This window comes from Rhipicephalus microplus, chromosome 8 (assembly GCF_043290135.1).
Source record: "Rhipicephalus microplus isolate Deutch F79 chromosome 8, USDA_Rmic, whole genome shotgun sequence".
NCBI lineage: Eukaryota > Metazoa > Arthropoda > Arachnida > Ixodida > Ixodidae > Rhipicephalus > Rhipicephalus microplus.
In genome coordinates, this window is record NC_134707.1 from 19,158,534 (window position 1) to 19,186,036 (window position 27,503).

The 27,503-nt window shown below is 47.8% G+C and overlaps 2 protein-coding genes across 2 annotated transcripts; one reads left to right on the forward strand and one right to left on the reverse strand.

Annotated features, from left to right (window-relative positions):
- The first annotated feature begins 716 nt into the window (after positions 1 to 716).
- Positions 717 to 7,251, forward strand: LOC119184516 (large ribosomal subunit protein uL1-like). The gene is made up of 5 exons (XM_075872578.1): positions 717 to 721; positions 2,088 to 2,174; positions 3,980 to 4,144; positions 6,439 to 6,587; positions 7,085 to 7,251. Exons 1-5 carry the CDS (start codon positions 717 to 719, stop codon positions 7,201 to 7,203), a joined length of 525 nt encoding a protein of 174 aa, XP_075728693.1. The 3' UTR covers positions 7,204 to 7,251.
- Positions 7,252 to 17,911: 10,660 nt separating this feature from the next.
- Positions 17,912 to 27,190, reverse strand: LOC119165229 (neprilysin-11). Its single transcript, XM_075872581.1, has 5 exons — positions 26,888 to 27,190; positions 25,395 to 25,697; positions 23,535 to 23,908; positions 22,599 to 22,968; positions 17,912 to 18,934 (listed from the first exon to the last, which is right to left on the reverse strand). The coding sequence occupies exons 1-5, from the start codon at positions 27,188 to 27,190 to the stop codon at positions 17,912 to 17,914; spliced, it is 2,373 nt and encodes a 790-aa protein (XP_075728696.1).
- Between the last annotated feature and the right edge of the window lie 313 nt (positions 27,191 to 27,503).

The following is a 27,503-nucleotide window of genomic DNA, read 5'->3' on the forward strand; positions in this document are numbered from 1 at the left end:
CTTTTCTTGCGCCTTAGGGCAGGCCAGTGCAGGGGCAGACTGGCTTCGTCTTCTTCTTGGCTCGATGTTGAATGTTCGTGTATAGTGATTTTTGTGGAATGGCACTGACCCACTACAAGGTGAAGTCGGAAAGTACGTGGAAGGTAGGTGAAACTGTAGTACGGCCATATCCGTTCTACATTATTCACATGCCGCATTAGCGTATTATCGGAAGGGAAACAAATATGTGCAATAACGTCCATTGTCGTAAACTATGAACCTTATATGAGTATATACATGACCACTTATGACGATGTGTTGGATTCACCACACTTAGTCTAATACATTTTCTGTGGAAAAAGTGAATAAACTTTCTTCCACATTTAAACCTAGGAACAAATTTGGGTCCCGCGTGTGTTTGTTTTCAAGGTATCACTTATTTTCAAAACCTATTGTCCTTGCTTCTATCAGTTCACTCTATTTCTTGTTAGACGTGAGTGCTGAATTATGTTTCTTTTGCACTTGTTTTTCTGTTAATAAAACTGTCCTGTCATGTACCACGCTGTTGACTTCAACACAATTTTGTATTCTTTTTATTTCTGCGTGCTACATGTACCATTTTATGAAGTTTCAAGTCATCCTTCAATTCTTAGCAAATCCACCTTTGTGTGCACGGGCCACAGTTTGAGTAGCAGAATCATCGTGGACATCATCGTGTTCGGGAGATCTCGTTCAGCATGGGGTATGTGGACTCCCTTTTTCGCCTTTGCATTGAAGCGTTTGCGGAATTTTCTTGTCTTTTACGCTCAGAAGATCATGCTTTCCCAACAGAAAGTCCTCTTGCTTGGTTGTGCGTTCATCATTGCTAGGATATTTCCCCTCTGTGATCCTTACGTCTTTGTTTTTAGCGCCGCGTCAATCACGCAAGCATTCCAATCAGCCCAATTTACCGTTCTACCGCTGTAATTTCTCTATTTTCCTGCATCAAAGTAGCCCTGGCGTTGACCTTTCTACAACCAGCTTGAGTCACGAGTTTTGTAAATGCTATGTTGGGTAAGCGTTGGCGGCTGTACTCGGGGAACCTGGTCAAAACCAACCGTCAATAATAGTAGAGTTTACAGCTTACGTAACAATAGGCATGTGATGCTCTATCGAAACGCACACTTGATACAGCTGTACCGTGATAGCGATAGTTTCCTTCGTTGTGGGGTAACATAAACGACAGATGAGCCCAGTGGAGATGGCATTCAGCAAGACAAGACTCATGGGCAGAGAAGAGATTGATTGATTGATATGTGGGGTTTAACGTCCCGAAACCGCCATATGATTATGAGAGACGCCGTAGTGGAGGGCTCCGGAAATTTCGACCACCTGGGGTTCTTTAACGTGCACTCAAATCTGACCACCCAGGCCTACAACGTTTCGCCTCCATCGGAAATGCAGCCGCCGCAGCCGGGATTCGATCCCGCGACCTGTGGGTCAGCAGCCGAGTACCTTAGCCACTAGACCACCGCGGCGGGGCGGGCAGAGAAGAGACTTCGATCAGCTGGAGAAACTTCTTCGTTCATAAGTGCCACGCACACGTACCTACCCGTCGCCTTGCTTTCTACATCTTATCGCCTCCGAGACGGGCGCGCATGCCGCACGCTTCGTTTTCCAAGATAACTGCCAGATAGCGCTCATGTCTCACGTGTGACGTGGCTCGATGCCCTCGTTCACCTTATCTGAACGCATCCGGACACTTTAACTCAGCACCTGCAGTATACCATTCACCGATTTTCTCTCGCAGAACATCAAATAAACGTTTTGTTCACTCTCTCCAGTCGCAAGACTATCGTCTTTCGACGATACTCGCAGTGTAACATGCAGATACGAGCCAATTTCTTTACTCTATGGCTTTTCAACAGTTCAGGACTGAAAGCAAGTATTTTCATCTAGCATAAGGTAGTGGCCAGACCCCAGAGTTTGAGTGTTATGCTCTCACTCGTGCATTTTACCGATTAGTTAGGCATCTTTCTTTCACGTGTTTGAACCTAACGTGTACACTAGAGTAAATAAACTAAATTTACAGACTTTTTCTTTTTTCTACAACGACGACTCTTGCGCAGTGCCAACCTGAATGTCCCCGCTCAGCCGGAAGAGCCAGAGCCAAAGGTTCTTGGACCAGCACCAGCTGAACCAGCGCCACCTCTGCCGTAAGAGCCTCGATTGTCATGCCTGAATAAGCGCTTTTCTACAGAGATCTCAGTGGTTTCAGCTTTCAGTGGTGCGGAGCTGCGTTTCCTACAAGCATGGTGCCTGTAGATCTATTCCACGTTTTTAAACAGGGGTAGGCACCGTCAACATACAGAGGCGCTTGTAGCAACGCCGTGGCGCATAAGCTCCGCCCAGCCCGAAGCTCGCCTATGCCCTCTATGATGATGGGACAACTGGCACAGCAGCTGAAAAGCTGTCTCCGAGCACAGCATGTTGGGTAGCCTCCCACGTGCTCGGAGATAGCTTTGCAGCTGCTGTGGCAGTTGTCACGTGCTCATAGGTGGCTGTGGCGAGCTTTTGACTGGGCGGAGCCCACGTGTGGTGAGACATCGCTACAAGCGCCTCAGTATGTCGACGGCGCCTACCGCTGTTTACAAACGTAGAATAAGTCTATAGGCAAGGTAAGGTTCTTGTAGGTAAACAAGGAAGCCTAAACCATAAATTAAGTGCGATAGGGAAGGGAAGACCGTGTATTCAATTGAATGTTATTCACCAGAAAAAACAATCTGGAGGGTCACCTCGGCCAAAGGCTGTTGCAGAAACTGTACGATGAACTAGAGTCCCTCACATGGCAGTAACATGAACATGACAGACTTGACAAAATGAATTTTACATAGAATTCACGTGACCGTATAATAACTCACCATGCGTATTATATATACATAAAATGTATCGTTGGAACTGCGCAAATCGTCTAATATAAGGATTACGTATAACAGTTTACAGATATAAGAATAATAGCGTGTGCTCTTTCACACGCGCACATACAAAAAAAAAACAGAAAACGAAAAATAGACTCGACGTCTTTGTCTTGTTCTATTCGCAGTGTGCCACGGTTAAGATATCTGATTTGTGGCAAAAATACGGGCTGATCCTGGAGGCTGTACCAAGATATCTCGCTAAGCCGCATGGCTCTAACGGCCCTGTTTACTTGCACAGTACAGGTACTCTTTAGCACCGTCTAATACTGGCTAAATTATGGCTAATGCCAGTAACACTCACCTATGCAATATTACTGCACTACAATTGACATTATTTCTTGTGAATCTGTTAACTGAGCTGTATGCTAAATTGTTCGGATGGTTGTGCCTAAGTGAAGCCGAGCATTAAATGTTTAGGAGAAAGCCATGGTTTGTCAAGTCCTACAGGGCTCTCGTACAAGTTATGCAAATCGAGGTATTCCATTGCAATTCCGGTTCAAATATTGGCATTTGGAATTTATGATATTGCCAAATCGGAAGCTTGGGCTAGACCAAGTGTAAGATCTCACACCATGGCCCATGGTGTGAGACACGATTAGGCCGATCTCCGTATTTATCTCTATCATCAAATCGGTGAGCTCGTCATACTCATGTGCTTCCTATAACTCATAAGTTTGCCATAACTAATGTATTTAAATTCTAATTATTTCCGCAAACAACCATAGCCTGCCGCCTGACCACCTGTTATCCGAGAGCAGTCCAGTGCTCCTTACTAGGTTATTCTGTACCTTGCCCTTTTGAATTCCCTTATCATCATCAGTTTTCTTCCACTTCGTAGTTACAATGTGTGTAGGGATGTTATACTGAAACTCCTGCCTAGGCTATGCATTTGTGCAAATAAATAAATAAATAAATAAATAAATAAATAAATAAATAAATAAATATACATAGAAGTAAAGACAAATAAATAAATAAATAAATAATAAATAAATAAATAAATAAATAAATAACGAAATAAATAAATAAACTGTCCTCCTACGCAGTCGACCGTCGAAGCCGGTGTCCCAGGAGAAACTGTACGAATGCGTCAACGGGGTGCTCGAAGCGGCGACCAAAAAGCGTCGCGCATTCCTGGAGACGGTGGACCTGTTCGTCACGCTTCAGGACTACAACTTACAGAAGTACAGGCGTCTCAGAGGCATCGTCAAGTAAGGGAAAAAAATAGTGCCCCGCATTGAATGGCCTCTGTGCACGTCGTAACGTCTATGCAGCATTATTTAAACTGTGTATGGGGGACGTTTTTCAGATAAGTTACGCACAGTCGCGCACAATTTGAGTTGCAAGACGCGGCGGCTGCAGTTGAAGTGAATTCAAGCCTGAACAATGGCACAGGAAAGCGTTAAATTGCTTCAGAAAGTACCGCTAACTGAGAGAGTTTATTTACATTTTTTCCCTCTGTACGTGCCGCTTTGCAGTGTTGGCGCCATTTTTAACACAAATAGCGTGTTGCAACTCATATTGACAGTGATTGCACATTCCTATAACACTAATAAAGTTTTGGAGCCAGTACATCAACATCATTACACTCGGTTACAAGTAAATAACAGCAGTGCGACTTTTCGCCGTCAGATGACGCCACACGATCCAATGGCTTCGCCATTTCGTCGTGACGCCATGACTGACCGCCCTCGCACCACGCTTACGTAAGGAGCATACTCTTCCACGCTTACGGACCTCGACCAAAATGGCCGCCTCCGCTATCCGCGACAATCCGTCGGCGTTGTGAGTGAAATTGCGCTCTTGCGAGCTGCCTTCAGTGCGCCCATTCGCATCCCAATTTGAATTCCACGAAAAGCCTCGCTTGTGAGTTGTGTGCAGGGTTAGGTGACGACGATCGCCATGACGTTTTGTCGGATACTTAAGCGCTCTACGCTGACTTGAAACAGTCGCCGATGCACGTATTGGAATATATACTCATGCTGTTGATCGGCCCTTCGATACCTTGTGATATAAAATGTCCATCTCGTTCGAGAACGATAAAGTACATTCAAGCGTCACCTGCTTGATCTCCATGGTCGAAAGGAGAGCCGGCAATGTGCAAAACCAGCATCAAGTAGTTCAGAGAAAACCCGATGAGCAGAAATTCAGCGTCAGAAATAAATCAGGAATTCGCTCACCAGCTCACCGATGAACTCTTCAACGGCTAAATGAAAAAATCAAAATGAAGTTTTACCTTCGCTCGAAATGAATCTACCTTAAAGCGCCGACGCACTCGTAGAAGCTTTGTTTCAAGCGCTGTTCGTGGTTGGAAAGCGGTGGGCCATGGCATTAAACGCTGGCTCAGCGACACCATTGGTTCAAAGAGAGCCCTTGAAAGCGAAAAGCCGTGCTGCTGTTGCCTTCTAACAGAGTATAGCCCGTTCAGGTGCCAATTATGATGCACTGTCAACGAATTTGTCATATTCACGCCACGGAAATCAAAGGCACTCGATATTACACGCCAAAAAAAGGAAACGAAATAATGTGTTCTGCTGTGTGAGCTTCTGCAATTAATTGTAAGTCGCATGTATTTAGGTGCTTCATTATTCTGCTGTCAGTAATGTTTTATTCAGACACAAAATGAACGAAATCCTAGGCTCCTCGTGTGTACGTAGGCAGCTTTTCGTAGCACTCATTTCGAGGAAAGAAAGGTAATACTTTTGATGTTGGTTCTGGCCCGTAAAACGACTCATCGAACATCCTCGCGACTTCCCCAAGGTGACTGGCTATGGTCTTACGCAGCACACTGAAGTCAAGTCGTGTTGACCATGCACATCCGTCAGTTGATGAAATGAACAAGGCATTAGTTTTAGTTTGACCGCAAGTTGACACATTGAGCATAGAGAAACTGCATTCGCAAACGTAGTCATTGCCGCTGAAGGGGATAATAACGGTTGCTACGATGTGCACTTAAGGCTGTTGCTAACGTTAGTGATAACTAACAAACAACGAGGCCAAGGAAAGTATAGGGGATGCCATTAGAAGTAGCCGCTCTGTAAATTCAATGAAAGAAACGTGGACGAAAAAATAACTTGTCGCTGGCATGGACCGAACCAGCGACCTTCGAATAACGCGTCAGATGCTCTACCACTGTGCCACAGTGGCGGTAATCCCTTCCCCCGCTTTATCGGGTATATATGTGCACTTAAACGTGGGAGCGTCAGGTAGCGCCACCTGTAGCCACTACAGTGAATGTGGAACACTCTTATTTTGCCTGTTGGCGTCACGTAGCGTGTGATCTTATTAGTTATTATTAATATTGTGTCCAACGAAAAAAAAAAAAACGAGCCTTTACATTGACATTGCTTTTCTTCCTCAAGTTAGGCTTTCTAACTTTATATATGTTAGCCTCGTTGAAACTTACTCGATAAGGACTTAGTAAACCACATTCGTCAGCCACACGAGAGGCAATAACGGTGTGATAGGTTCTTATGGAACCTTGCTTTGTTGTCTCTTTGGACAGGATGCCGTACCCTGTCAAACAAAACTTGCGTGTTTGCGTGTTCGGCGATGCGGCCGAAAGCGAAGAGGCCAAGGCCATGAACTTGGGCTTCATGGTTTGTGCCCAAGTTTTGCAGCTGAAGAGGAAAAGCAAGGCCATCAGGCAGCTCGGTAGGTGTCCGTTTACTTCGTAAGACATGGAAGGGGTACTGAAACCGTTTTCGAAAGCGAGTTCAAAATCTCATGTGTACAAAGATGACTCTGAGCAAGTGTGATACTCAGCAAATGCGGATAAGATCTTTTATTTTGATATTAAAGTAAATTTTTCTTCTCAAATCTTCAGTTCCTCTTCCTCGTCCCTATGCAGTGTAGTATGCCAGCGATATATAATCTGCGGCGAAAAATCTGGTTTTCTGGAAAATAATATTTTTCTGTGCATAATAAAACAAGCAAAAAAAAAACATGTAAGGAAAGCAACTGTATAACTGGTTTATTGTAAGAAACTGTTGAATGTTAGTGGCCGTAAGTAGAGTACGTTTACCTTAGCCTGTATTTGGTGTAGCTCGCATTTATTCTTAGGCTCCAATTAACCAAATAGTACTGATGTGAGACCCTCCAGAAGTCGGTAGATGGGTTTGCAAGAGTTTCTTTTGTTGTTGCTGCCACAGCGTCAAAATACGACGTCTTCTTGGCACCTGAGGCGTTGGTGAGAGATCTCGACCGGGTTCTGGGTCAAGGCTTCAGCCAGGAACACAAATGCATCACTGCCGTGGCTCCGACCGAATGAATACCTGCCAAACTGGAGGAGCTCAAGCACAGCACATGGCTTTGGATGAAGGCGGTGGGTGGAAATCATGCGTACTGGGCATACTGTCGTGTATATGTCATGGGTTACAAAATCTTGGGGTTTCACGAGCAATCGAAACGACATGGTTTGAAGCACCTAATTCGGTGGGCGAAAGCAACCGTCGATAGTGGGCCTTTCCAGCCGTCCTTTACACTAAGCACGCACAGCACAGAAGATATTTGGTAATTTATTTGCTTGGTAAGGAACTCCTGATTTATTTCGACGAGGGTCTAGAAGTTCTTAAAGGGCCCATTGACAGTGCCAAAAAAAAAAAAAAGAGTGCATTATTCTCTGATGGCATTTCTCTTGTTTGTGGCCCAATTCGTGACGTGAAAAGTTCGCTCACATGACGTCAGGATAAAATGAGCTTTCGATTGGTCGACATGACAGATATCTGTTGCGAATCGCCTCGTTCCCTGCCTTGCCGTGCAGTCGAATGCCTGTTCTGCCTTGTCTCAAGTCGCTGTCATACGCGATAAACTTATTTCACTTCTTTTTCCACATTTGAGACTGTGCAAGAGGACATTGGAGCGTGTAGTTTAAAAAAAAAAGCGAAATACGGACGGGCTGCACGCCCAGCGCTGACATTTCAGGTGTTTTTTTTTTGAAAAAATAAGTGGGGAGCAGAAGATAGCGCTAGTAGAAAGCGTATTCTGAAGGCGAGGAAGAAACTACACGTACTGGCGTTTTAACTCAATGTGGAACTCACAATTTTTCAAATAAATTTGTGCAAGCGTTGACCCCTGGACATGGCAGCGTTTATTTACAGGGGAAAAAATAACGATATGTACAACATAGCGCGAAAGCGCAGAGAGCACGCTTGTGTACAAGACCCGTCTGCTACGCAGTTTGCTTAGACATGCATACAAGCTATCAACCTTGAACGTGCTATCATGCGTTAAAAAAGCCTGTGTGGCACTGATCATCACATGACTGATCACGGTGATCTTAGAAACCACCGTACTTGCGTGTCCTGTATACCCTTCGTGCCATTTAGCTAGTCGCGGCAAGAACACACTGAATCGATGGAGCCCGTAGTACCACCAACGGCAAACGATGTATATAAAGAGCTCGCCGTTAGTATGTTCAAGAACATGGCCCAGTCGTGTAGCACCGCGAGCTGCGAAGCGAGGGGTCGCTACTATGACTACCGGTGAGAGGGCTTTTTCAGTCGAGGTTTGTATTTGTCCTGCTAGTTCATATTTAACGAGATATATACGTGACGAAAATACGTCAGCGTAGCCGAGGTGGACCCCGGCGTACAACAGTTTTGTGTTGAAAGTTGAACGGTGCCTCAATCTAAATGCATGCACTTCAACCCAACAATAGTTCGGGCACCGTGGCTCGCAATACATTCCGTGCCTTCGAGCTTAACGGCAGCATTCAATAGGTAACTGCGTCAGACAGGTAACTGCTCAGCTATTACTCTCAATTGTTTTGGGATCTTGATAGCATAGGCTGTATTTAAAACTCATATCTGGCTTTGACTTCCTTTGAGGGCTATCCTGAAAGTAACTGCCAAAAAATATTTCAGTTCACACAATACTGATCAGTGGACTCAGAAAGTGTAAAGACAGCGAACGCGAAGATAAAATGTAACAGATGAAAGCCTAAAAGACGGAAAATTAGCAGCAGCAGTAACCCAGCATCTCGTTTCATTCAAATTAATGTGGCTTGTGGGATATTTGACAGAATAATGCAGTATTTTGGGCTGGTAGGTAGAAATGAATGACTTCGAATTTGTAGCGCGAAAAATGGAGGCAAGAGACACAAACGTACACACAAGCGGTAAACTTGAAAACCATGTTTATTTGAGAACACACACGACTGTATACTTGAATTAGAAGCATTTCTTATAATACGCTCAGTAATAAACGGCTAAAGAGTGCTACAATTAAAGTACACAACACTAAATGTTATTTGGTACTGTTGTGACATGATTGGGGTACGTGAGATACGGGCTCCCAAATAAACATGGTATTGGTCTCCCCCTCGTGAATCTGCCTTCCTAGAGAAGGAAAACGCACGAGGGGGAAACAAAGTTATAACGGCCGATTAGTTTTTAAAAGTTCACAGGTATGACATGGCAGCAAAAAGCTCAAGACCGGTTGACTGGCGGATCATGGGAGAAGTCATTGCGCTGTAGTGGACGTAGTAAGGCTGATGATGATGATGTCGATGAAGATGATGATGATGCCTCCACTATGGCTCTTGCCCACTCAGGGGAATCGGCCAAGAATTGAGGATCTGAGATTATGATGCTTATCGCTTGTGCTGTCTTCGTCTCTGCCTTTGGCCTTCGTTTTTTTTATTTTTCTTGCGCTACAAAATTGTGGTCACATATTTGACAGATTGTACTTGACGTCACACTCCGACTGTTTCCAAATACTATATGAGCCGCACAAATGCGACGTGAGTGAGTGCCACACTAATAAGTTTGTGTATACCTTGAATAATTAAACATGAATACGCTTCAACATATTTGCGGAGAGGATAATCGCTGGAGAGAACAAGTCACCCGTTATTGTTTGTATTCGCGTCTACTCTATGATAGAGTACGATGAACAAGCTGGCGCAGCGAGTAATTTTTACATTTGCTGCGTAGGCATCTTGCGAACAGTGAGGAGCCCTCGTTCTTTCGATGACGTCATGCGCAGAAGGCGACGTTCAGCATTCGCGTGGGCCACGTCAACATGAGCGCCGACCAGCTGGCCGAGAACGTGAAGGCGACCGAGACTCAGCTCCTGGAGCGCCTCAAGAAGGGCTGGGACCACGTGCACTCACTCGTCCTCAAGTCCACCATGGGACCCGCGTTCAAGTTGTGCTGACTCGTCCCCAGCTTTGCTTTTCGCGAAGCCAACAGATAACTCGATGCTGGCATCCATGCTTGAAGAACACTAAACTAAGCTCTGCTTTTTCTTCGCGCTAAAGCGCATTTGATGTATTTGTGCTGAGCGGTCACCAAAAGGCCAAACTCACTCAACATGGCTAGAGAAAATTTTGCTTTAATTATGCTGACTCATCCGCAGCTTTTTACCCTCGCGAAACTACCAAAATCCGGCGGCTCTCTACTGGCAACCATGCAAAGAGCACTAGACCCACGGAGGAAGAAAAAGGTAAGGAGAGGCCCTGACGTCACTCGTTTTGAAGCCGCGATGAAGCCGGAAGTCGGCCATATTGAGAAGGCAAATTCTCCTTTCTTGTTTACATCCGAATGTAAAGCAGAAGGCACGACTCTCTCGCCGGCTCGGAAAGCACGTGGGCTGTGCATTGCGTGTGTCGTGACGATCCGAAACTAATGGAACTGGGCTCATCACTCAGAGCCAGCGGGACACCTTCAGTGAAATCGCTTCGTCCGAGTAATAACAAAAAGTAACAGCTCGCTGACAACGAAGCAACTACGAAAGAACGCGCGCTAGGTGCACTGACAACGGCGAGTGTTTTCACGTCATTAATTGAGCAACTGTACAGACAACACGATCGGTCGTGCGCCTTCTACGGTTGCCTTCCGCCACGCGACTGACGCTGCGTCCTGCCACTGTGTCCGTGTTTCGCGTGAAACTCACCTGCGTCAGCATTCTGCGACCGTGGTGACTTTGAGCACGGTGCTAGTGACAGTTGAACGTGGTTGCTGTTACGTTGAGATTACATGCAATGCTGGTGGAGAGTGTACCAAGCGGAACAGAAAAGGTGTTTTAATACGCACATGCAAGTTGTTACTGTACACAAACAACACGAAACTACGTATGTGCACATGGTCCTCACGGCGTCTTGCTGGGCTCAACAGCGTCGTCCGTTGTCACAAGCAGGAGCACTGCTCAACCGTCACTGACCTGCAAGGCGTTCGTCGTCATTCAGCTTCGTCATGGTGCCCAACGCCATTTCGCTGAACACTAACTGCTTCATCCGCGTCATCCGCCGCACGACACATGGATATGCACTTGTTCTACGCACTGTTGAAACCCCGTGATGGACAAAGAGATTTGTAAACGTTGCTAAGAGTAATGTAACAGCCAGACGAACACTGCGTAACTAATAACGCGGCGCAAAGCACAGATATTGTCCGCCACGGCTCAGCACGAGACCTGGGGAGGCACACATTCCGCCGCCAGCCGCGGCCGCTCACTGCTAGACCAGCTTCACTGCGCAACACGTAACCATAACAACGCCGCCATTGTGCCTACTGAATATGGCCGCCATGATGTCATTTCCGCCACATTTTTTACGCCCTGCGCCGGCTGGGCATGCCCTCTCCTTACCTTTTTCATTCCTCCGTGACTAGACCACTGGAAAACGTCCACTGTTTTGACAACTCCCAAGTGTGTTGAGTGCAAAGAAGCGACAAAGACTGGCTCCGTCATGTTTTTTTTTTCACTCTTCTTTACGCTGTACCCCACCGCGGTCGTCTAGTAGCTAAGGTACTCGGCTGCTGACCCGCAGGTTGCAGGATCGAATCCCGGCTGCGGCGGCTGCATTTCTGATTGAGGCGGAAATGTTGTAGGTCGGTGTGCTCAGACGTGGGTGCATGTTAAAGAACCCCAGGAGGTCGAAATTTCCGGAGCCCTCCACTACGGCGTCTCTCATAATCATATGGTGGTTTTGGGACGTTCAACCCCACATATCAACGAACCAATCAAATATGAAGTCGCATGCTCGCATGCTGCAAATAGAGGGCGCAAGAGCGGTTTGTGTTCAGAGCGCTGGCTTATTGCGCATGCGCGGCGGCTCGGCTTCAAACACTAGCAGCCGCGGCGGCAGCACGTGCGGCTTCTCATCGCGCAACTCCTTTTACGTAGTAAGCTGCACAGAATTGAGCGAGGCTGGATAATGAATTTCCGCAGTCTAATTTTGAGGGCAGGCGCGCACGACAACATCAGACTCCGTGGGCATACGTACAGAAAAGTGCTCGACTTCATATTCTTTCATTCAGCCTCTGGCTCTTCCACTAGGCTACGCAAGGTAACGGTTTTCGCTTCTTTTAAACATGATCTGCAAACATAACTCCTAGCCACAACGCGAAAGGAGTGTTGGAATTTGACACTCTATTTTATGGTCTTTTCCTTTCTGCTAGAATCCAATCACTAGTAGTATTTAACTTCTACAAGTATCTCACCAGTTGTCGGTCTTTCATGTAGCCATTCGGTAAATATTGCTATAACTATTTAACACCCTAAAAATGGAAACAACAATTTGTGTTTAAAAACAGTTCCATACTATGAGCATCGACCAATTCCGTAGTAATCGCTGATAGCGTCTCGGAGATGCAAGATTGGACCGTGAACGCCTTCGTGGCAGAACTCCAGACGTAGCTCAACGTAAACCAACGCTTTTTACATAAACTATGCTGGAGCGGAAGCCCCGAACGCGCTACCGTATCGCAAGATGTTATACCCCCCCCCCCCCCTCTTAAGGTACGCAGGTGAGTGCCTCTGACGGCCACCCCTTGCAAACAAAGGAGAGGTCGCAACACGTGGCAGGAGGCGCGGCCTCCAGATGGCGCGCTGGCAGGTGGCTCAATAAAAAAGAGAGCTACGTTTCAGGCATAATATTTTTCATCGCTACTGGTGACAGCGTGGCTTGCCGCTATTAATGTTTTCTGCTCTCTCAGCTTATACCAGGTTTTTTTTAGCACGTGGACAGTTTTCCTACTGTAACGAAGGCCATCGGGTGACGCCTCAGCAAGCCCAACTTGGTGTTCACATCAACCATGCTTTGTTCTAGTGATAGTGCTTGCAGTAGAGCCTGCAGTACGGAGGAAAAAACATTCCTCCGTGGCCTGCAGCAATCCTTAACAGTGGTCACTGTGGGTAGATATTATAAGCTTTCCTCATAGCGGAGGACCTTGGGAGACATATTTCGCGAATTCACGGTCTGACTTTCGATCTCCTGCATATTCACCTCACGCGACAAAAACAACTGCGGCCGTAAGACACCTGCGCGGCGCACAAACAAAGGAGTTAGAGCATGCCGTGGAAGCAGCAATCCCGAGCCAACGGCCGGAAAACGTAACTTCTGATTGGTTCAGCCAGACCACTGTGTGCTCGATGCTTCCTTCGGGGGGGGGGGGGGGGGGCAACAAAGTAGTGTATGAATGAGTAACAAAGTGGTGTACAGTTATATACAAGGTTTATCAGTCATGAATGGTATGTTGTGTTCAGCTGTGAATTTTGTTTCGCCTTCAATATAAAAGCTTCGTGGTATATAATATAGCCTGAAGTTGGCATAAACAAGGTCAGTGCATGTTTCCCTTAGTGGTTGTTGGTTGTTTTCAGTCGTACGAAATGCGTCGCATGGATCATATCGAGACGTCATATACTTCACAGGCCAGTCGTTGTCCGTGATCTTCATAATCTTTAACATCAGCATAATCGTCATTATGGCTACGGTTATCGACAAGCCTCGACCTTAAGCAGCCTCGCCCCCCAAAACACCATAAACAATGAATGAATATACTACAAGAGATTACAGTCCGACCATTATATGCATTCGGAGCCAAAAATAACAATAAAAATACCATTATAACACACTGGTTATGTTTTTGTGTAGTCACCTTGGACGACTTGCGAAAGCCATCTTTTTTTTCTCCTTCTCAGTAGATGTGTCGATTCCCTCCTTCAAGCCTCCTCCTCTCCGAAAGCTTTCTGCACACCACGTGCTTGCAGATTGCCTCCTTGGTTGGAGGCATCGCAAGCTTTCTGCAAATCAATGGGTTTTTGCTATGCTTTGTCATCGACCCGATTTTGACCTAGCAATGACATCATGTGGTGACCTCACGACACGATGGCGTCAGAAAATTTTGTCTATTACGAGGTAATCGCGTGACCACTTTTTTATTCCTTGGGTCGACGCCGCTGGTGCTGAAAGTCAAGCTATGCGTTTAATAACAATGCATATGGTTTTCGCTTTTATAACTTACAGGCGCTACTTTTCACCGATGTGATATCGATGGCGTGGGAACCATGCACGTTCCTCAAGGAAATCGCCGGGATAGGCATAGAGTAAACATACGACTCAGGAATAATACACATGAAATCAATAAATATATCGAAGAACACATCGGGGTACTCGGTCCCTAGCAGTGAGCAGAGCTCAGCAACGCCCTGGATGGCCAACTTCCTATCTCCTGTTCATGTAGAAAATTGTCAGACAGCTCCCCGACAGACATTTCAGGACTCATCAACAGGACCGTCTCACCAAGCTAATACTCCACATGCTCAAAGACCTGGCAAGGACCACTTTAAGAGGACGATAAGTGCATTCTCACAGGCACTTCGCTGACTCCTGCCCAGTAGGCGAGCTCCCCGAATCCGCCCTGTATGTGGATTTCAAGGTAGCCAACATCTACATCATCTTTCAGAAGCTGTACAGCCCATCAGCCTACGGGGTGGTCGGCGTCACAAAGAAAACCCTGAGGCTTCCAGACGACCCATCGGTACAACCGCTCACTAGTTACACCTGTGATTTCTGGCACAAGGTACCCATCTAACGCCAATGAAAAACGGCCACAATACTTATGTCACGAAGTGCACCCACTAAGGAAGCATTGATGGGCGTGCTGAAGGAATTACACTTTTTAAAGACGATAGTCTTTCTTGGGGATCTTCGACAGAAAAACTTCGGTCTGTCCGTCTGTACATTTGTCTGTTTGTCCGCCTTTAACGATATCTCAAACGGCATCAAACGGCCAATCCAATCCACGGCGCCCTCCAATATTGCTCAAGCTTTAGCATTCGTAGTTGTGCGATTGCTAATTAAAAATCAATTATTGCGCATATCTGAAGCGCCATAACAACACGTTGATGTTTGGTATGTCGGCCTTTATACTAGAGAAAGCACATACAAGTAACTCTAAGGACTGTAGCGTTTATCGCGCTGCGCTGACAGTGCAACACGATGCTTAAAAAGGTAAGTGTTTCCAAGGCTTTGCTATGACGACATGGTGGTGACACCTGCCCATCGCTTGGCGCTCGTGTCTAACGTGCCTCGATGCACTCGTTCGCCTCCCCTACACGCTCGAGGCACTCTAACGCAGCACCTCCAGAATACCATTCACCAGTTTTCTTGCGCAGAACATCAAATAAACGTTTTGTTCACTCTCTCCAGACGCAAGACTATCGTCTTTCGACGGCAGTTGCAGTGTAACATGCAGAATCGGGCCATTATATTTAAGGTAGCAGCTTGGCCGCACTCGATGACTCATTCAAGGAAAAAGCTGGCGAAGTTGGCTGGAACCGCAAACTCGAGGAGCACTCGCAGGGCCAGTTTCTTTCACAGGAAAGACACAGGCAGTCAGAGAACTTATTGGGTCCTGAGAAACGCTACCCTTTTAGAGCAACGTCGCAGGCTGCTTCCACGTAGGAACGGGGAGGCCTATCCTCACCGTCGCATCGTGGGCTCTTTGGACAGCCCATAGTTGTGTTAGTAACTCCGCACTTCATAAGGCAGAGTCCAAATCCTCTTCCATGAGCCGACTTTGGCCCCGTAATGAAGGGCACCACCAGAACATTTGTGTGAAGTCACTAACCTCACCACAATCAGGGCAAGTAGAATCAAAAGCCTCGGAGGAGACTATGCTGGGGAAAGATAGACTTGAATCTCAGTAATTCCCACTTTATCACACATCTAAGTAATTCCAACTTTGAAATCTGACTACTTCTTCGTTATATTTTTTCATTTATTCGATATTTCATTTGCAGTCTAAGTTTCTAGCGCTTCTGAGCTTCCGCTGCCTTATTCTAAACACCCTGACTACATGTTCTCCTTCCATTCCTCTTTGTGGGTGAAAGCCATGAAGAACAAGATATCACCGTCATCATCCCTCATTAATTTCACGTTCGGGTGATCTTGCTCGGCATGAGGTACGTACAATCTCCTTTATCTGATTGCAAACAGTCCCTGCGATACAGCTTCCTGCATTTTTGAATTGTTTTTTAAAACATGGGGGCGCCTTAGAAAACTTCATCCTCTACATTTTATTTTTTATTGATACAACCCAGTGTTCACGATGGAAAGGTCAGCCTTGCTCCAGACATGGGCTTCGTGCGGTGATAGCAATCCTGTTTTCCTGTATTCCTATGAACACAAGTCATGCTGAGTGGCACTTTAGTACTTGGAGAATTTCGAGAAACTTCAAGATTTCCAGAAACTGAACCTTCACATCCAATGAAGCGTCTTCAACGCGTCCCGCCTACCATGTCTTTGCGTTTCAAACAAACGTCACAATCCTGTCGCGTACTGTCCCGTCGCGTAATTCCATCGCGTACGTCATCAACCATTTTCCGCCAGACAATGACACACACTCGCGACGGGTGTATGTCACTGGTATGCGGGTAGGCGCCACAGCTGAGTGACACGTATTTACCTAGGAACGGCGAGAACACAGTGATAATTTTAACGCAAGAGCGTTTAAAAAAACTGACATCATCAGCGTTGACCCGATGAACGCAAGGAATAAATGTCAGGGTAGCAGCAGAAATTGAAAGACAGCATTCCGCTTGGCAATCAAGTATTCTACCACAGAACCATGCGATGCCTTGGAATTACTTTCGAAATAGATTCTACTTTTCGGGAAGCGTGAATTGTGGTTGCAGTGCTGGCTATCAAACTGTATAAAAATTAGATATGCACTCCTATGATACAGCCGTCCCGTCGGGTTAATTGTAGTCAGGTGCCACCCGCTGAAGTTACGCCTATTACCCTCATGAGCACCAGCGGTTTATATAAACTTATCGCTTGTGGTGTTGCTAATATTCATGTCTCTGTTGGTATCGTTGCGCAAGTGCGACCAACTGGTTTTATGTAAACACATGTGACTCTACAACATCTCTGTGCATGCGGAATTGCTACATATATTTAGCGTCATTTTGTAACATGTCACTCAATAAAAAAATTAACATGGTCACCTTCCCTGCGCATGATTCGCATAACGTAGATTCCCAAGGTAAGTGGGATCTGCCGAATTTTTCTTTCTCTTCTTATTTGGAAGACCAAAAAGAAATACCTCTGATGAGTGGTGCTTTTTTGCAAGTTACTGCGTGCATGCAATGCACGTTGTCAGCCTACCGCAACAGCTCATTCACTTAGAAGCATACCTGGGGAGAGAATAATTATCGTACAAATCGAGACGTCTTGCGGGTGCTGCGTGTGACACGCAGGGACACCAAGCTCAACGGCCGCTTCTTAATTCCATTCTTCGCGTCACATTCCTCCATCCAACAACTCCAAAACAAGAACAACTTTAATATTCGCACTAGCAAGCGAAACCGCTACGAAACAGTCCCTAAATAGGTAAACGCCAGCGCCTGCGTCAACGCGACGAACTGCGTTTACGGAACGTCACTGAAGAGGGTGTGCCCGCACAATTCGTCACGTTTCGCCAAGCCCGTTGCAGTGGCGGGTGAGCGAGTATTGTTGCGATAAACACCATTGGTCGGTAACGTTTCATATAAAGGTATAGTAAAACGTGTTCACACGAACGGCACTGAACTAAAACACCACCTTCATGCATAAAGGTGCTGTTGGATTAAACGAGGCAAAATATTTCTCCAGGGGCATCACCAGCAGAATACTTCCATGGGGCACTCCTGTGGTAGGTACCCCGTGATGAACACCCTGTCCCAGCTCCCGCCCGAGCCCGTTCTCGAGGCGACTACGCGGTAATGTTGTAGTCCCGGGGTGGCTGCATCGGCATCTCGTCGATGCCCGCGCATTTGGGACCGGCCACCATCTGAACCATTTTGCTTTCGTTCTTGCAGCCGAAAGCCTCGGCGAACACCCTAGCCCTGTCCATAACGGCCACAGGGACGTTGCACCTCATTCTGGGCGTTATGTAGCCCAGTGACGTCTTCGATAGGGAGTCGGGCGTCGCCGCGCACCACTTGAGGCAGGATGCGACAAAGAAAAGGTGCTCGGTCGTGAAGCCAGTGATGTCGGTCACGTTCCCGACATCACCCCCCTTCGACGGCGAGGAACCGTTACCCTCGCGGTAGAGGGCGTACGCGACTTCAAGGCCCACGAGGTCAGCCACGCTCTCGGACGAACCCTTAGCGGCATCCTGCTTCGGAGCCCCGGCCTTGGTGTAGAACTCAGCGATGCACTGGTGTCTCTTGAGATGCTCGTCTCCCAGGGTCAGGTCCGACTGGGACGCGGCTCCAAGGGGCATCTCTCCCAACGCCGCGTGCCATAGTTCATGGGCCACCAGGTGACCGAAGGCGCCCATGCTCAGAGGGTCACTGCCGTTGAAGAACAGCGGTTCAAGCACGGCGCTGGGCGAGACCAGAATGCTGCCGTACCACGCGCTGTAACGGACCGTGGGATGCATCCCAGGGAAAGGGCCGTCCTCCTCACGGGCGATCTTGTCCTCCGAGCCGGGCGTCCGATCCAGGAGCTGTGCCATCTCGCGGTTACGTATGGCTGAAATGGCGTCCAGGTAGATCTCGATGTAGTAGCCCCGGAAGTCTGGCAAGTGCGCCAGGAACTGGTCCACGGCCGAGCCGGTCGAGTCGTTGAAACGGGAAGGCCAGGCGACCATGCTCTTGAGGGAGTGGAGCCTTTGGAGGGCTGAGCGTTGGTCAGGCTTCGCAAGCCAGGAGCTGGCCATGGCACCGGTCCTGTTCTTCAGCGCTTCGAGATGGTCATACGCGGCCTGGATTCGATCTTGCGGTACCAGGTCCTAAACAAATATGGCACGAGAAAACTTTTAAGCTTTCCAAGCGTTTTGTTTCTGAATACGAGAAACTCATACGCGCGGGTCGCGGTGGTGGGCTGCGCCGTACGGAGTCATTAACTCGTGGGTGTCCAAGCAGTGAAACATTTAACATCTACAAACGCGAACAATGCCATATGTGCGAACAGGTAGCGCCTAGCACATGAAGTAACATTAGATCTGGAAATGCTATTAGCTACGCGTTCTCCAGCTCGGGTCTCCTTATTACGAAGAATACTCTCGTGGGCCCCGTAAGGGGGACTTCACTTCGGAAAATAAAGAGCTTGAGCTTAATTTTTGGTTGTGTCTAATCACCTATTGCAATACGCGTGTAACAACCGTCACAAATATCTTTGAAGGAGTACTGACAGAAATTAAAAAAAAAATTTGGAGGTGTTCGAAACAAAAGTACGGGCGTCGTGAAAGCGAAAAAGAGTATTGTGGTGCTCGGTAACACATCGAATATGTTTTTGTTACCACTACCTTAAAAAGAAACAGTTCTGATATTAAGGGGTGGTTTCCTTGTGACGTATCAGATCAGTGTGACTTCAAGGGTCGACAGCAACTGCCGATGTACCAGCTGCAGATCTGTCGTTTGCTCGTGGTGCGCGTAAACAACGAAGAGTGCATTGCCGTCCAGTAACCCTGACGGCGATTTCTGCAATTGGGCTACGTGCAGGACCCAGATCTCGCAATTAATGAACTGTCTTCCCTCGTCATGATAACGTTAATTGCGGTTGGGCTGACTTGCGAGTGCTCAGAGACCAATACTTCAAAAGAAAAATAAAATATTTTATATGCCTTTCCCGACACCGGTGTGTGAAGAGTGCTGACGCTGCATACCAAGGAAACGAAAAATGCCCCTTTCACGGTGTCTTCGAATCGTGCCAACACCTCTTTATCTGTGTTTAAGCCAATTATATATTGCCACGACGAGCCTTCCTCCGGCCACTTGGGATTCACACATCCTTGCCCGGATTCGTACTCACTACTACTGGCCGAAGCTCACACAGGATGTCAAAAATTACGTTCAAACTTGTCATTATTGCCAGCACCATAAAGACCACCTGTAAGCCCCGCCCCGCTGGTTTATTGAAGCCTGTTGCCCCACCATCACAACCGTTTGAACAAATCGGCATGGACTTGCTTGGGCCCTTTCCGAAGTCACACGATGATAACCGCTGGATTGTAGTCGCTACCGACTATTTGACGAGGTACTGCAAAACGAAAGCCTTACAACGAGGAACGGCCAATGAGATTGCGTATTTTTTCGTGAACAACATTATCAGGGGTTCCGGAAGTATATCTGAAGTGTGGCGGCGGAGTTTGTGGGCAGGGATATATACATAGGGGCGTTAATTCATATTTCTGTTTTTGCTATGGCGCGAAAAATAGGGGGAGAGGTCGTAGCAGCTGTTAGAGGGGGGGGGGGGGGGGCGTGTCCTCTCTGGTTTCTAACCTGTGGGGGCGACACCTCCCCCCCCCCCCGGTTCCGGAGGCCCTGAATATCATCCTCCGCCACAGAGCGCCAACAGTTGTCATCACGGACCATGGGACAGCCTTTTACGGCCCAATTGCTGCAAGATGTCCTGAGGCTTTGGAACCACTTATCGCAAAACGACTGCATACCATCCACAAATCAATGGTTTGACGAGAGATTAAACAAGACGCTCGCTGGCATGCTATCTATGTACGCTGACCGCGATCAATAAAACTGAGATGACATTCTGCAATACGTATGCTCCCTTACGACACTATGGTTTAAGAGACTACAGGGTTCACTCATTTCCAGTTGCTTCACGGCCGAGAAGCAATTACGATACTGGATGACATGCTCTTACCAGACATGACCAAGATTACTAATGATGAGAACGACTATCCGGCTGATCGACGAGGCCCGCAAGCTCGCACTCGAGTGAATCTGAAAACAAGAACGTGTCGACTATCAGAGCCACAATTTTCGTAATCGCCATGCTATTTACCAACCCAGTGATGTAGTGTGGCTGTGGATTTCCATTCGCTAAAGAGGCCGCTCGGAAAAGATACTTCACCGCTACTGCTGTCTTTATAGAGTACCATGGCGCCTGAATAATGTCAACTACAAGGTCCTGCTTGAAGACACAGCTCGGCGATCCCCACGTTCCCCGCAGGCAGACATTGCTCATGTATCGAGGATGAAGCCACACTACCTCCGAACCACCTGACACAGCTTCATCATGCGTGTTTGTGCATGTCCGCGATTACTCTCTGTTCTAACCAGCATTGAGCATCGGGAGGGTACTTTTTGGAATGGGGTTAATGCCACGGACATGGAACGAGATAGAACCATTTAATGTCATTACAGCTCACCACTGTCACATTATACTACGTGGCAGATCCATTGGACCGTAACCGATAATTGAGTAAGGCAACCAAGGTGTTTTCTCAAAAACTGAGAAGCAGCCAAGATGGAGGTCATCATGGCAGCTGCGAGAACCATGCAGAGTCACTGAAAATGACGAACGAAGGGCGCACTAACAGGCCGCATGCTGATGCACTGGCATTGATGTGCGTATGGGAGGAGAACGTGCCATTGGATGTGCGTTATAAGCGCGTGGTTGCAAATATTCTATATAAGATTAACTCCGGACCGTCACATGGCAAAGTCTATCGTGGAACAGTTAATGCGCATACTACTATTCGCTTCAAGTAATTTTGAAGTTTCATGCCATTTTTCGATGCAAGTAATTCTGTAGACTACATTTATCGTCATTTCAAAGCTACTCGTTTCCTCACACCCAAGCAATTCTGAAGGCCGATGTCATAGTTAAAATCAGGTAGTTTTAAAACCTACAGTGAGGTGTCGCTGGAAGCAACATTAGAAGTGTTGTCTTCAAGGCACCAGAAAAGGACGTGGCCCTTTCTCGAAGAGTTTGCTCCAGTAACTCACCGTGTTGAAGAATTTTTCAAAACTTGAAGCTTACATTTTCCATTGAACTTACGCCTAATTTTATTCATCACCTGCAAAACAGCTATGGCAAAGAACTCCTTGCGGATCCCGTAAGATGGCTTACCGATGCAAGCTCTGGCCTCATTGCGTTACCATGGGACATTCAACTGGTTTTCGAGTGCTCTGGCAGCACGTGCCACGTTTGGCAGGCCGAGTACTCTAGCTACTTTAGACTATTTTTCACAGCGCTGCGTTCGAACTCTGAGCACTCTGAGGTGCTTTTTTTTGACGTCGGAGTGCGACTGAGGTCCAAGAAAGTCCCGCGCCTCACCTGTTCGCGGCAGATATCTGATGACAGGTTTTCTCTAACGGCTTCCCATTGCTGTGGCGAGCTGCTGCACGCTCTACTCAGACAAGCGTTCCTGAAGACGCTGCCAAGATTAGAGACCTGGCCGCCGCATGAAGAAGAGGGGTTACGAAAGGTAGGCCCGTCTTCCACCCCCCCTCCCTCCATTGACCCCAACATGGGAAATTAGTGTTTCTCTATCTCGCTTTGGCTTGGATCAAGAGAGCTATGGCACCACATTGTTATAATCTGAATGAGAGCCTGGTGGCACCAGTGGAATGTACTATAAGTACATTCAGAAAGGCATAAATGCCTTGAAGGCTCATGAACGCGGGGCGCTGCCTGATGATGCCTACCTGAAACACATAGCTAGACAGTGCGAAGGAAGTGAGCCGGCTAGCCGCTGCCGCGCATGCGTCCGCGTAGTACACCATGGCGGCACTCTGGTTGTCGGGCGAGAACAGGGCGTCCACTAGTCGATACGAGGTAAATGGCGCCAGCTGGCGCACCGCATGGAACGCGGTGTAGTAGCGCAAGTGCTTCGTCGGGTAATGGTCGAGCACCTCTCGCACCAGCGCGAATATCTGCGGGTCGGCCACGAACAGCTGCTCGTCTTCCGTGACGTTGCCCCTGTCGCCAAGTGCGCCGTTGAAGGCTTCCAGCCACGGGTTGGCGTGTCCCGTTTGAGAGCTTTTCTTATCATCCGCGGTGCCAGTGTTGCCGCTGCTGCGCATGTGCAGAGCAAACGTTGTGGCGTCAGCGTGCGAAGTACCGTAACACCTATAAAATTAGCGACGACGTAACTAACGTTACCGGTACGTAAAATGCGTGAAAAAGGATTTTGTGTTCGGTATCGCTTACGTTGACAAAGTACTACAAAGCGCATACAGAAAAGCACCCGAATGGTAGGCGATAGATGAGCAATTCCATAAGGGGAAGGACACCTAAACATTGGTTGTTCAAATGTATTTTGGTCAGTCTGAACCTAAGGTTCGATTTTGATTGGCTCACTGAACGACTGTTTTAAAGATTGCAAACGTACAGCTGCGCCTTCAGAAAAGCCCTTCTGTAAGGCCTATGGTAACGTGGACACTTGATGTACTCTTACCTCAAGGCAGCCTATAGTGGCAAGAATGTTTTGACGTTGACCAACGTTCCCAACATTGCGACCACGTAGCGGCAATTATTCTTTCCAGTACTACCAGCAAGCACTCTCGCGTTTCTTTGCCTAACATCAAAGTTGGTTACAAGTTCTTTAGTCTTACTGTTAGTGGCAAAAAACTATGACGTACGCAGAGAGTTCTGCGGACTTGGCGTCGCCAGCTTCGCGATCCGCACGGCCTTTGGCGACGGGCTGCGTCACCTTGGCCTTTTCCAAGGCGGGAATACGTGCGAACGTGACGAAGGTTCCTGCGCCGAGAGACATGGCCGCCGCGGCCGCCATCTTGACGGTGATCTCAACGTCCATCTTGACCAGCGCGGCGGCCACTTCGACGCGCAGCGAGTGCTCCGCCGACAGGATGTTGACGAACTCGCGTATGCAGGTGGCAGTGGCGGCGGGCGTCGTGAGCTGCTCGCGGTGTCTCTTCCACTTGAGCAGCGAATCGCTGTGCGCCACGCTCACGACTCGCCGGCTGTTGGTGCGCGGGTCCGGGGCCATCAGTATCTATCAAAGCAGGCCGCCTGTGAATGACCTCACGCAGAGTACGGCGGCTACCGCCACAATGCTCGTTTCTGCGAACCAGTCTCAGTTTTGACAACATCTCGTGCTCGGTATCACTGAAAAACACATTCGTTAGAGGCTCTATAGCCAACACTGATCTCAAGGGAAACCAACTAGCTCAACTCAATTCTGATGCACGGGATGTCTATACACTATAATGCCTTTGTTAGTCACTATCGCAAGACTTAAATATGCACCAAACGATTAACCTCACCAAGGGTTATCCCGCGAGGAGTGACTGCGCTAAGTTATTCTACATGTAAGAGTATTTACTTTTAAAGTTAGCCTCCTTTGTGTCTATCCACTGAGAATAGCCCTGTAAGTCAGAAATGATGATGCGCCGGCAGAAACACGTCAAATTCGCGTGGCATATTTCCAAGGCATGCAGTATTACATTCCAAGTAAGAAAATGAAGAAAAGCGTTGTTCCCTGTGAGTTTTGGTATTTAATGTTAATCAGTGTGTAATTAATTATCCAATTATTCTGATAGCAATCAACTTCAGTACGTGCATAAATAGTATCCGCAATAAGGCCCGAAACGCATGTATAGTTTGTTTTTTGGTTGTATTTGTTTCGAGCGTAGACAAAAAATAGTTTTCCCATCGGTTTATGACTGTGTCACGTCGAAAAGTCGTTGTAAATGGTAGTCCACCCAGCAAAATGATTCTCTGCTGCAATATGAAGCATACTAAAGTTAATTATGACCAGTTGTCCGCTCCGGTGGCCTGCACGAATGTACACGAATGTGAAGTTTCAAGCCATTTGATGAAACACGTGGTGCGTGACGTGCAATTAAAGTTGGCGTCTCCATTTATACACGCTGTGACTGAAAGTAATAGACAAAAAGAAGGCTTACTCGTTGGTGTAGGAAATAACCTGTATATAGTATAGCATGATGCCCAGAAGCAAAGGCATGTGGGAACAGCGCGCATCCGCCTGTCTGATGTCGCCACTTGCTGAGCGGCAGCAATGTACGTGGGTCAGTTGTGCGAAGTGTAAGAAACGTGCTTTACGCATACGGCTCTTGGTTTCCCCTCGACGCCAGCCCTTCCTGCAAATCTTCCGCACGGATTATTTCTTGCCCTCATTGTCGATCGAATTTAGCAGGCAACGAAAAATAGTATCCAGGGCTTCGTATAATTGACGCCATAGTGAAAGGCCCCGGAAATTTGTCATCACAGGCTGACATCACAGGCCACTAGCGTTTCGCCTCTACCGCAACGCGACCACTGTGGCCAGGATCAAATGCGTGACCATCGGGTCAGCAGCGGAGCACCGTGACCGCTAAACCACCACAGTGGACAGGCCGCCAAAAAAATGATCAATTTGTTCAACAAGGCCTTTGCATGCCTTGCGTGGAATAGGGACGGGACGGAGCAATCTGTAATACCCGCAGGCAACACCCGCGTCACATCGGTCTCATGCTCACCTTGAATAGTACGTCGATGTCCAAGTCGAGTGCCAGCGACACCAGGAGGCGAAGGGCGGCGTCCTTGGTGGTCAGCTTGGCCGTAGTCGGATGGAGCAGGGACTCGCTCCCGCCTCTGTCCTTAGTGCGCCGGAAGAGGAGCTGGCTGATCATCCAGGGCACGTCGATGTGTCGCGTCTGCACCTCGACGCATGCCAGGTAGCTGAGGGCCGCCTTGTCCGCGCCGGAGAGCGGCTTGTCTGGCGGAGGGAGCTTCTCCATGCGCTCGCGAAGCTTGTCGTTCGCCGTTCGGTACACACGAGCCTGCGGCCATATGCGTGTGTAGGGTTCTCTTTCAATGGGCGGGTGGGGTGGATGGAGGGGTTAGCACTTTTTCTATACTAAGTGCACGGAGCAGACTCTACGCCCCCTCCCCTTTTAGAGGACTGAAGAGAGCGCCCTCCCCACCTTCTTGTGTGCGCAGGTATGCATGTGACACATAACATGGCCAGCCTATAGATTAATGGTTACGCACATAGTATACCAACAGAAGGGGGGGGAGGGCTGGAACGCGGTTGGCCTTCTCCGCCTTCACACCCCCAATCATCTAATGGGTGTGCCAAGTCAACCCCAAATGCTTACTGAGTCGGACCTGCTTTGTCATTGTTTAAAGTGAAGGATCTTTAGGGTTACCGTATTTACTTGAATGTGGCGCGAGCTTTTTTTCAGATTATTGCAATCAAAAGTCAATGCAAGCATTACAATCGAATACGGAAATTTTATTTCTTCTTGCTTGCAATAAGAAATCACCCCTTACGGTACAATCGCGGTCATGCTATTCCAGAAAATACGATACGTCTACTCAGGTTTTGGACAGTAGTGGCAGTCGAAGATTCATGATGAGGAGTTCAAAGAATAGTTTAGCTCTCTGGGCAGCACGCCAATGTTTCCATTTCAGTTGTGCAATCATTGCTCGTTGTCTGTCGGATTCGCTCAATTGAAGGTGGGGGGGGGGACTCAAGACTACTTGGCCGACCGAATATTCAAGCATTACCTTGGGGTCTAGACAAAATAGGGTCTAGGGAACCTGACCTTATTTTCCCTTAGAATGTAGAAATGTCCTTCGTAAGCGAGAAGGAGTGTCGGAATACTTGTAAGAGGAACGCGATCACTACATGTTTGATTAATCTGTTAGCTTGTAGAATTAGCGAGAACACAAATGAGCAGTAGCCTCTTCAATTGCACCGTACTTCACCCCTGGAGTGCCAACCGAACTAAACCGAACCGAACCGAACCGGACCAACTGCACCGTACTTCACCCCTGGAGACCAAACTGAACCGAACCAAACCGAACCGGACCAGACCGACTGACCAACCGATGAAATAAGTAGCAAGCTAGTTATAAACAAACCATGAACTGGTAATAATAATAAACAAACTATGAACCAGTGATCTGACCAGCCAGCTAATCACCTAATACATTAGTAAATGGCAGTGGAAATTGATGTTTATACCTCCAGGTACCGGAACTGGTCCTCGTAGTCAGGGTGGTTCTCGGCCCAGCGACCGCACGTGTACTGGTAGAAGTCGTCGCAGGGGTTCGAACGCAGATCCATCGCCGTGTACAGCTCCGCGCCCAGGTTGAAGCAGCTCAGGTTCAGGCACGTGATGTTGCGCGGCATCCGCTCCGGAGGAGGCGTGAAGAACACGTACGCGGCCACGCCGACGATGGTGAAGAGCTCGATGCAGGCGAACGCCTCCACGCGAACGGACATCATCATGTTGCGCGTAGGCGGGGGCAGACCGCCGTCAATCATCATCATCATCATCATCATCATCATCATCATCATCATCATCATCATCATCATCATCATCATCATCATCATCATCATCATCATCACCATCAGCACCACCACCATCACAATCATCATCATCATCATCGCCAGCGTTTCTTACCTCATCGTCCAGACTACGCTCCATGCAGGAAAAGGGCGTCCACCGTGGTTCCTTTTACTGTTTAACAATGTTCAACAAAAGTTGTTGCTGAGTGAGTTGGTTCGTACTGCCCAGGTAACCGGTGTGTGCAAATAAAGGCAGGGACACCGAAAGAACGAACAGAGATCACCCCAT

Coding starts and splice junctions, on each gene's coding strand:
- LOC119184516 (XM_075872578.1), top strand. Junction 2,175..3,979: donor GAACCAGCGCCACCTCTGCC/GTAAGAGCCTCG, acceptor CCTCCTACGCAG/TCGACCGTCGAAGCCGGTGT. Junction 4,145..6,438: donor CGTCTCAGAGGCATCGTCAA/GTAAGGGAAAAA, acceptor CTCTTTGGACAG/GATGCCGTACCCTGTCAAAC.
- LOC119165229 (XM_075872581.1), bottom strand. CDS start 27,190: ATGATTGACGGCGGTCTGCCCCCGCCTACGCGCAACATGATGATGTCC. Junction 25,698..26,887: donor ACCAGTTCCGGTACCTGGAG/GTATAAACATCA, acceptor ATATGGCCGCAG/GCTCGTGTGTACCGAACGGC. Junction 22,969..23,534: donor AAGTCCGCAGAACTCTCTGC/GTACGTCATAGT, acceptor GCACATGCGCAG/CAGCGGCAACACTGGCACCG.